General features: G+C 40.3%; 1 protein-coding gene across 2 annotated transcripts; it reads right to left on the minus strand.

The window, feature by feature from the left end:
* Window positions 1-299: 299 nt before the first annotated feature.
* LOC309708106 (uncharacterized protein) lies at window positions 300-2,638 on the minus strand. 2 transcript variants are annotated; one of them, XM_082535873.1, is made up of 3 exons: window positions 2,393-2,638; window positions 1,629-1,893; window positions 300-1,472 (listed from the first exon to the last, which is right to left on the minus strand). In XM_082535873.1, the coding sequence occupies exons 1-3, from the start codon at window positions 2,482-2,484 to the stop codon at window positions 801-803; spliced, it is 1,029 nt and encodes a 342-aa protein (XP_082391999.1). In that variant the 5' UTR covers window positions 2,485-2,638; the 3' UTR covers window positions 300-800. The 2 variants fall into 2 exon arrangements, with proteins under 2 accessions (XP_082391999.1, XP_082392000.1); XM_082535874.1 differs by having other exon boundaries at window positions 2,331-2,637.
* Window positions 2,639-10,842: the final 8,204 nt, after the last annotated feature.

The raw sequence follows: 10,842 nt of genomic DNA on the forward strand, positions 1-10,842 counted from the left end.
TGGCTGCCCCTCCCTAAACCTGGTTATACTGGAGGTGTCTTTTCTGATAAAAAGGGAGTTTTTCCTTCCTACAGTTGCCAGGTGCACATAGAAGCGATCGTTAAAGAAGTAAAAGAAGCTGTTGGCTAGTGAGCACACCAGACGAGTAAATAAATTACTTTGAACCATGGAGATTACTCCTTGAAGACTTTAGCTAGCTCTCTGCTTTTTCCCCATTGCAACCAGCAGCAGAAACCCTCCTCATTAACTCTTGAACATCTTTTGGACCATTATAATGACAGCCAGGGGCACTGCCTGTATTACAGAGCACCGATTAAGCACTTTATTAATTAATTTATTAATTAAGTCTTACAACAGAATCACACAGAGGGACCAATTAGTAGATGTGTAATGAGCGAGCACACAGATTATGCAAGCAAACGAACTAAACACATAACAATCGAATTATTCAGGAACATAAATAGCACAGTGTAATGATGCTATGACATAACTGAGCTTTTTGCTCTGTATTTCTGAGGTAAACTGTACATGTTTACTGGTTTTTGGCAGAGTACAAGTGTGCAATGACACTGATGTTTTAATCTTAACATTGTTGGATTTTAAAGAATGTATTTAATACGTGATTTAGAGTAATTTGTAAACTTTAATCAGATATTTGATGTCTGAATCAAATGTTTGTCTTGCAAAAAATGAACAGAGTCACTTAGAAGTACTTAGATAACCAGCTCGGGTGTAGTGATTGTGCAAAGAGAATGGTGATTATTTGGTAAAAACAGTATCAGAGTCAGAATCAAAGAGCATTACATTTGACTGATTTTAGTGTGCATTATCTTCAGACTCTCTAAGCTGGCTTCAGGCCCGTCTTCTGATGTCACATATCCCGGGTAAGTGGGGTAAAACTGGGGAGACGGTGGTTTATCTGGTTTATTTTCACCCGCCAACAATGGCAGCAGGAATAGTGGTATCAGCTTGGCATGAGCGTAGTCGATCTCAAAACCCTCAAAAATAAGCCCCACCCCCCAAGCGCCCAACCCATCCTCCAGGAGCCACGACACCTTCTTGGCGGCCAGCACCAGTCTCTCGTAATCTTCTTTTTCCAGTCTGAATATATCAGAGGTCAAAGGTCGGCGTGGGACTAACACAGTGAATCCAGGAGAGTTGGGGAATGGAGTGAGAAAAGCCACATGACCTTTGTCCTCCCACACGCGCCACTGCTGCTCCTCACCACGAACAATACGTGAGAACAGCGAAGGGTGAGCCGGATCGTCCCCGAGGAAGGTCAGATCAGGGGGGGCATCAGGCAGCGGCAGTTTGGCTCGAATCCTGGTCTGGATTTCAGTCAGGCTGGAGTCACTCCATCGTGGGGCAGTCCTGGAAGTGCAGTATCCCGGGTCATGGGCGTTGTGCTCTTCTTCCCCAGCCAGATGAGGGCGCCACTCTGCGTCCAGACCACACAGGGGGAGGATACGGATCTGTAGTGAAGACACGTGTGTTTGCTAACTTAAATTTACACAGAGGGAGCTGTCTACATGCGTTTACACGTGCTGTTAAAATGCATCAACAGCCTTTCAGATTGCTACTGGTTACACTTTACAGTGAACAGGTCCACCCAGTGTTCAGGCCCTCACCTGAGCAGGTCTATCTCTGTGGGGTCTGCTGACCAGCGCACACCTCCGAACTCCCAGCCTGTCACAAAGCAGCTCTGCCACAGCTCTCGCCCCAAGCAGCCAGGACAAGTACTCTGGCTCCCCCAGGTGGAAAATGCTGCCTCCTTGGGTCCCGGGGGTGCTGCTCTCCAGGATGACAGAGCCCGGGGTCCAGGGCCGAGGGTGAAGGTAGGCTACCAGCCCATCTGACTCCCAGATGACGTGACGCTGAAGAGCGGACGACATGCTGAGGAAAGGGAAGGAGAGAAATATAAATCAGCTCTTAGCTCTTCCCAGTAGTCTAAGATGAATTTAGTGAAAACTGCTGTTTCTGACTACGCTACACATCTGACTCAGGCGCACGTGACCTTTGTGAAATTTAGTCACTAAATTAAAACGCATGATTTTAATGGAGTCATCCTTTTAATAGCTTATGTTTAACTCTGTATCAGACAGCTGCATGCCATTTCTAAAATAAATAAACAAACAAACAAAAACCCGCTAAATTATTTCGTTAATGCAAATAAACGTTGTGCCGATAGAAACCTTTGACTCAATCAAACACGTATGAATGTTGTCACTTGTGCTGAGATAAAAACATGTTCCTGGAATAAAACAACAGCTTTCAGAACAGAGTTTGGATTAACAGTCTGCCATTAACATGAATGTTTGCGTACAACATACCTTCTAATAATACGCCTTGTGAATAAAGTTGTAGTAAAGAAGGGCATGCGGACAACACCGACCTGCCTTCTTCTTCTTCTCCTCTAAGCTGGTTGTCAAAGTTCATGTAATAAGCACAAACAGCGACGAAAGCAGCGGCAGCACTTAGCCACATCAGTCAGACGTGCCGACGATATGAAACTGGGACACTTGAAACCAACTTTTACACAATAAAGAAAAACACAAGAACTAGAACTCGTCCATTTTCAGCTCATGCCTCAAACTTCCGCTCAGCTGACAGGAGCCAGGAGCGGCTTCTTCTTCTTTCACTTCTCTTAGCAGTTTCCAACAAATCGGCACATTACCGCCACCCCCTGGAGACAGTTTGCAACAGCCCGTCTATCTGTGACACCTGCTTCCTGACTCTTTCTGTAGTGCAGAGAGCACTTTTGTATGATGTCATTAAGATCCACATATACATATCTATATTTATCTTTTCTTCTTTGCTTTCTTTCAGCCCCATATTTCTAACAACGTAATATAATCAATGAATAAAGGGGTTAGATTATTATATGAAAAATAAATAAAGCCCTAAAGTGAATAAGCAATGTCCCAGCGCTGAAGTGCTGGACATTCTGTCTGCCATTTGTCCAGTTCAGGGATGATACAGACACTGGCACCTATACTCAATTAGATCAACCAGTTAACCTAAGAGGCATGACTGCAGGAGGAAGCCACACAGACAGCATGCAAACACAGGTGTAAGGACCTTCTTAATATGAGGTGACATCACTAATGACCACACCACTGTGCTATCTGAGAGAAATCAGTATTTCAGTATTATCAGTAATTAATATGTTTATGCGTAATTGAAGTGCATTTTCAGCATTTATTAAATAAAAAGTTGAAAAGTAAAAATGCTTTATCTGAGTTCAGCATCAATGCTAAAAGTGTGACTGAGACAAAAGTGCTTGCAATAGTAAATGTGCAGCTTTGGCGAGAATGCTGCAGATCACACTTTGGGGTTCATTTTTAGCCTGCAGTCTAGCAGTTTCACATCTCTGTCGGCCTCAGAGCTTTAACAGCAGCACTGCGTATTTTAATTAATGTTGGTTAATAATAAAAAAAAAAAGCATGTATATGTTCTGATGCATCTTGTATGTAAAAATGAACAGAAAACTCTTTGCAGTTTGAGATGATTGAAGAATTCCACAAACATAAATTATACAAGGGAGAAAATGTATGTAAATTGATGTAAAACAAATCAACTGTACTTGAGCTGAGAACATTTGAACTAGGGGTGTGTTTTTATAATCGATTTATCGATTAAAATCGATTCTGGCTTGGGTAACGTAAAATCGATTCATTAAAATCCTGAATCGATTTTTTAATATAAATGTATTTTGCCCAAAATGCCAGAATCTCAGGTTAAACCTCACAAAATTTCAACAACCACCAAACAGCTAAGAGAGTAAATGAGAGCAGGAACACGGCTTCTGCACAAAGACAAAACCCGCGGATCAGAATCAGTTAGATGTCGCCTTTCTCACAGTCGGGGCTGAAAGCCGACAGCTCGCTGATTCTGATCTGTTGTCGCTTTGTGTTCCCTTTATGCGCGGATTCTAAAGCTGTTAGTTTGATGTCTCTCCAAACAATATTGACCGAACCAGCAGCAAAAGAAGATCCAAACTACGCTTCACATAAACATCGTCATGTATTCACTCTTACTTTTACTGTTTTGCTTCCACCACGATGCACAGCTCTCTCTCTCTCTCTCAACAGCAGTTTCCCGTCTAAAAATCCGTTTTCTTCATTATTCGCTTGCTTGTTACACACAAGTCTACCGTTGTTTACAGCGTTTTATATACTTCCGAAAAGAAAACCTAATTTCTGCTGTTCAATACTGAACAAATTTAAACTTTTTAAAATTATGCAAAATGCAAAACGCTTAGCTGTGTCTCTATTAAAACCGCTGTAACTTCAGAGGTAACGTTCATGTGTTGATTAATGGTTTTCTTTCGTTTTTGATGTACTGCAGAATATTTTTATAAAATCCCAGGCCAGGAAAATCGCCTTCATGTTTTTCTGTGTTTTATCTTCAGCTACTTTGACACAAAGGCCTCTGCTGTGATGCTCACACCTTTGATAAAGTCTTGCGTGTGTCAGCTTCCTTTTTATAGATACAAAAATATGTAAATGTACTGATCTGAATTATAATATTTCTGGCTGTCAAAATTTTAATTAATACGTTATGTTTTCCAGGCCCTCCTCTGACTTATCCTTTTATTTTCTCCTAGGAGCTGTTACGTCTCTGACTTAAGGTCCTGTGACCTGTGCTCGCCTGATGATTGTTGGTTTTCAACACAGACAGCAGAGGGCGCCAATGAAGCGCAGACAAATGTGAGTGCCTGATACACAAACACCATCACATTTAAACTGCTTATAAACAGCACAAACTGTCTGCTATGGAAACACCTCTTTATCAGATCACACATCACAAGTGTGTTGACTTTCATTTCTGGCTTACTGCCAGCAGTGTCAACTTGCTTCCTCTTTCCGAGGAATGTCAGCAGACCAAAACCCACAGAGCACTTCTCGAAATACTTTCAGATGACTCATCCCACACTTACTATATACATACATGCCTTTACCAGCAACGAGAGGGCGGGTAGCGCTGTAGTCTCTGTGCGTGTATATATGTGTCATCGTGGTAAAAAGTATTACAACTAAAACATGGCCACGTGCTTCTTTGTCTCTATGAGTGACTCCGTGGCAACAGTACGAGGCGCAGTCACCAAACTTTAAGTGTGGATTTTAGAATTAAGGTTATGATTACGAACTAATCCTAATTAAGTTCTAAATGAAAATGTTGGCATGGCAGTTGATAGGTGTCACGGGATCCTTATTGAAATATTGGATTCCTAATCCCTAATCCAATCCCTTTTCATATCACCTACCACCTAACCGTAATCCTTACTCTTAGCCTAACCCCCTAATCTTAATTCTGCCTTTAACCTTTAAGGGAAGACTTTCAGAAAGTTTGCATGTGGTTTCCTGTGATAGACAGTGAGGCACGGTGAACAAATGTGTCGTCCCATTTTATGGAAGTAAATCTGTCCTAATCTGCACCCCGTGACCTCAGTAATGAGCTCAGCTGCTCGGGGATCCTCTGTGGGCATTGTCAGCTGAAGACCAGTACAATGAGTCTCTAAGTCAGAAGGGGCAGAATTTAAAGCCCGAGTGAAACACCGAAGTGTAGCAGGAAAACACCAAAACAGTAGAAAATACTATATATGATGCAAGTTGGTTTTAAATGAACTCAGACTAAGTTTCTGCTGTATGTGTCACAGTTTCTTTTCTCGCTTCCTACGACAAGGCAGAGGTGTCAAAAAAAAAAGGAAATGAGCCAACAAAAATGCACTGGGGTCAGACGAGTGTTAAATCTTGAGGAGAAGCTGACATGAAAAAACATCCAGTACATGAAGCAAAAACAGAGTTTGTAAAAATTCTAACAAGCCTGACAGTCAGTATTTAGTATGACCACCTTTATTCTTCAACACAGCCTGAGGTCTCTTAGGCAGCTTTCTTTTAATTAGTCTTTAGGAATAGTTCTCCAGGCTTATGAAAGGACATTCAAAGCTCTTCTTTGGATGCTGGCTGCCTTTTGTGCTTTTTTCTGTCAAGATGAAAAAACACGGTTTCAGTTGTTTTATGGTCCAATCCAACAGCATTTTTCTGTGTTCATAATTCCCTTGATTTTGACAAGATTCCCAAATCACTGGGGGGCTGGAGCCTATCTTGGTGTCTTAGGGAGAGATATGTCAGAGAGAACATGGAAACTCTACAAATACAGACCCGGCCTGATGGTGGAACTTGAACTAAGGATCTTCTTGCTGTGTGGCAACAGTGCTAACCACCGTGCTGACATTCCTCAGCAAATGGTCAGGTACAAGGACTGGACTGAAAAAGTGTAAAAGCAGTCAGTGGCCAACAAAAGCTGTTGAACAGGCCTCAGAAATTCTGGAGAAATGTTGCTTAAGACCACTTTAAACCATTACAAGGAAGTTCGGAAACTTAATATGGAGAAATGAGTGGTGGCTCAAGACTTTTGCACAGTACTGTTTTCAGTTGTAACTGCAATTTATTGACGTGTTTAATGATTTACCCACATGTGGTTTGTGTGTGTATTCAGCTGTGTTGGTCCTGCTCACAAATGGCAGGAGCTAAAGTGTGAGGCTTCGTCACACGCAGTGTAGCTGTCACGCTACCAACTGTTTCCCCACTTCACAGTTAACATCCCATTTTTAATTTTGATGTCAATGTAAAAAAATATGGTAAAATAAGAGAGTTACATAAAACATTTCTGCAGAGTGTAGATCAAGTCAAGTCAAGTCAAGTCAACTTTATTTGTCAATTCTGCCACATGTACAGGACATTTAGAGAATAGAAATTTCGTTACTCTCAAACCCTAGTGATTAAAAAAATGCAAATAAAATAATTAAAAAGTAAAAATTTAAATAAATACAATACAATTTTACGTATAACAAAAAAAAAGCTATGCAATATACAATATACAGTATTCAAGTAAGGAGGCATCAGTGAGCTTTAAGATAATAAGATAAGATTAGTCTTTAGTGTGGGCCGTAAAATCAGACTACTTTTGAATTAAGAATTTGTAAATGTACAATATTAAAACAATGTGGCAACATTTTGTTTTCAAGCCAAGCAAAACTATATAATCTTAAGGTATAGATTTTACTTTTGGTTATGTTACATGAATTTACAAAGTCCCTGGATACGGTGGCCCTGAGAGGTCAAATGCACTGCAACTTAAGAAAACACCAGCAAGTAGAAAAACATGAAAAACACAACAGTTAAATAAGAAACAACAAAAGTAGGGTAAAAGGTCATAAAACACAATAAAAGTGTTTTTGGAGACACAAAATTTAATGGATCAGCTACACAGATACACAAAACCTGTGGAGGACTGCACAGAGACACACTTTTTTTAAAAAGCAGAGGATTAGTCTGTCTTGTGAGGTAATGCAGATGTTGTTTTTATTACCACTATATATATATATATATATATATATATATATATATATATATATATATATATATATTTTATTATATATATATATATAAATATTTATATATATTTGTTTCAACAACAACAACAACAACAACAATAATTTAGTATAAATTCATCTGTTCTTGCTGCTCTTGCCCTTTGCCATCATCACCTGTGCATACTGAAGGACAGCATTTGAAACTGCATGATGCACAGCTGCGCAGGAAGTGCTTCTGGCTCGTGATCACCTGTGTACACATGCAAAAACAGCAGAAACTGAAAATTAGGGTGAGGCCTCTTTGTAAGTTATGTGGATCATATGTCACTGGGCATTCACCTGCGTACACATGTTAGCCTATGTGCACAAGATAAAAAATACAGCTTCCAGGACCTCTGGTTTCTAAGCCATCTTCTGTTTTTGATTGGTTAAACTTTTAGTCAACAGCAAAACTGCATGGATAGTGGTAAGAGGTAAGTGTCAAGTGGTTGGCCAGTTAGACGTTATTTACTGTAAACTGCAATGAACTGTATCCTGAAAACAACCCTCAGGTTCGGGGGAGATATAATGGTGGAGTCGCCTCGCTGACACGTTCCACTGCTGGATGTTTTTCCTGTTGGCAATAAGGAAAGTGAGTCTGTCATATTGGCTGCTTATGTGTTGACTAATGGAAATGTCATCTTTTCACTCTCTATTTTTGTACACGACTTTCAGGTTAATCACTGATTAATATTAATATCTGCTTCTTTTGTCCTGTCACCTTTGGCTGCTCCGCCCTGAGCCTGCTTCTGAGGAGGCTTCTTCCTTTTAAAAGGGAGTTTTTCCTTCCTCTGTCACCAAGTGCTTGATCACAGTGGGAATCATCTAATTGAAGGAGGTTTCTCTGTATTATTGTAGGGTTTTTACCTTACACCATTAAGTGCTTTGAGGTGACTGTTGTGATTTGGTACTACATAAATTAAATGAATTTGAAATGAATTGAAGTGAAAAGAAAAGAAAAGAAAACTGAATTTTAATCCTTTGTTCTGGATTTCAGTTTGATTTTCTTGATTCTCATATCTAAAAGAAAAAAATATATTTTAATGCTTTACAGCAACTGTTCCAAATCAGATCACCTTCAGCTTTCATTTTATAATCCAAATATCTGCAGGAGTTCAGAGCGGAGTAATAATCCATAAATAGGGCCGTGAACGAATGTGTCAGTTTGCTTGGCTATCACTGACTTACAGTCAAACTATGAATAGCCTTAAATCCTTACTAGGTTTCATGCCTTTGGTCAGCCAGATACCATGAAGTCTTGTGATAGAATGTGAAATAGAGTTGCCTGCACTTTAACATTCAAAGTGTGGGCTGCATAAATGTCTGGGTCAGAAGTGTCTTTTTTGTGTTGCAGTTTCAGGCCTCGGGGCTAAGAAGACACTGGAGGAGTGTTTGGAAACTCACCCGCCCATTTCTTGTGTACACTTAGTCAATGTGTACTTACTGACTTACTTTGGAGGTTCCTTATGTGGTTGTCTGTGTTTTCTGCTTTCCTCATTTCCTTTCTCCTGCCCTCATTATTTTGTAACTCAATCAGACATTACCCTTTTCGTGATGTCTGTTCAGTCTGGGTTTACTCTTTCAGTTTTTCCCTCATTTTGCCTCTTTGGATTTTTACTTTTCATGTTTTGGACTGTCAAGGATTAGCCTTTGCAGCCAAAGTTTGGTCTCCTCTGGTGTCACTGTTCTGGGTCATTTTGACCCGGCATTTTGAGTTTTTTATGTTTTGGTTTGATTTTTTATTATGGGTTATATTCTTAATCTGTTGTTGTGTTTGATTATTATTATACTTAGTCTTTGTTTCAGTTAAGGGTTTTATTCTTGTAACCTCGTGTTTACTATAGCTTTAGTCAAGTCGTTTAGTTTCTTGTTTCCTGTTTTATTGTGAAGGCCCATGTCTCATGTGAGTGTATTCTGTTTTGCGTGCCCCTGTCTGGTTAGCCCTAATCTCTCCCAGCTGTGTCTCCCTCCTGTTTCCCATTCCCTGATTACGCCTCAGTGTAGTTCAGCCCCGTGTTTCTCTGTGTCCTGTTGTACCCTCACTTTCACTGTGTGTTTTGTTTGCTAGCCTGCCTGGGTCGTTTGTTTTTGTATTCTCAGTTTAGTTAGTTTTCTGTTCAGTTGCCTTCCAGCAATAAAGCTGGCTGTTTTGAGTTACGTTTGCCTCTGTGAGTCCTGAATTTTGGGTCCTCTCTCCCTGCCTGCCTGCACACAGCCATGACATCTGGGGTCTGCAGCCGTCCTTGTATGTGCAAATATGTTACCAGTTTGGCTCAAACTGGTAACAAAAAAGGAGCGTCCAGACATACATAATCAGTTTATTAAAGTGTATCACATCAGTTGTCACATGCAAGCATTGATGATAAAACATGAATGTTACAATGTTTTGTAAAAGCTTAAACTACCAAACTGAGAGTCTGGGCTAACAGAGAAAAAAAGGCCACTTTGGCAGCCTGCCCGGGTTTGTAATAAAGGAAAAGACAAAGACAGAGCAGCTTTCCTGCTCTGTCTTTGTCTTTTGCAATAGAAAATAGAACATTGCAAAAGATTTTGTTGTGTCACATTTTATCCGGGCTTGCAACAGAATCACAGATTACCACGCAAGGCCATATTCTCATTAGTCCGATTGATAACTGTGCACGAACATATGATTGTGCAAAACAAACAAACAAACAAAAACAGGGCCCACAGTATGAGATATCAGCATCTATTTAACGATTGTATATAAGTTCCAGTGTATGTCCGTTTCCCATCTACAACCTGTGGCATGACATATGTAAAACAAGGCCTCAGTTCAGACCAGCTCGGGCATGAAAATCTCGCAAATGGAGACACATGACTGCACAGATTCTGATCTGACTCTGTTAGTCTGGGAAACAGCAAGATGACAGCGATAAAACTGGAACTGGAACAGAGGAATAGGCCAGTGCTCTGCTCAGAGCCAGTACAGCTATCACCTGCTTATAGAAAACAAATGTTTCTATCGTAACCTTTGTTTATCATTTCAGACGTTTTACCTCACAGTATGACGTTGAATCAACATGTCTCTTCTTGTCTTTCCTTTCAGCTCAGCCACCCTTCTTATCTGGACCACATGCAAATATGAAGTTCAGGTCTGGATTCTTAAGGTCATGTTTTGGATAGCGTCCAATTGTCCAACATCAGACAAATAAGCCAAAGCTATTGGACAGAGAAATGTCCAAATGCATTAAAAAACTTATTAAATAAATAAATGTGTTTTTATAACACATCCGCCCAGATAATGGAGTTCAGAGCATGGTCATCCTTTAGTGACAGGTTTCCTAACACCATCTGCTAGGCTTCACCTCCGCTAATTGGAGTCACTGAACTGGAACTCTCTCCTTCTTATCTGCTGTGGGCACCTTCTGAAGCTTTTGTAATGGGATTGTCTTACAAATAATAAG

Source organism: Aulonocara stuartgranti (assembly GCF_965226115.1).
Source record: "Aulonocara stuartgranti genome assembly, chromosome: 6".
Taxonomy (NCBI): Eukaryota; Metazoa; Chordata; class Actinopteri; order Cichliformes; family Cichlidae; genus Aulonocara; species Aulonocara stuartgranti.

Coding starts and splice junctions, on each gene's coding strand:
- LOC309708106 (XM_082535873.1), bottom strand. CDS start 2,484: ATGTGGCTAAGTGCTGCCGCTGCTTTCGTCGCTGTTTGTGCTTATTAC. Junction 1,894..2,392: donor GGAGAAGAAGAAGAAGGCAG/GTCGGTGTTGTC, acceptor CCCTTTCCTCAG/CATGTCGTCCGCTCTTCAGC. Junction 1,473..1,628: donor ACAGAGATAGACCTGCTCAG/GTGAGGGCCTGA, acceptor TCTTCACTACAG/ATCCGTATCCTCCCCCTGTG.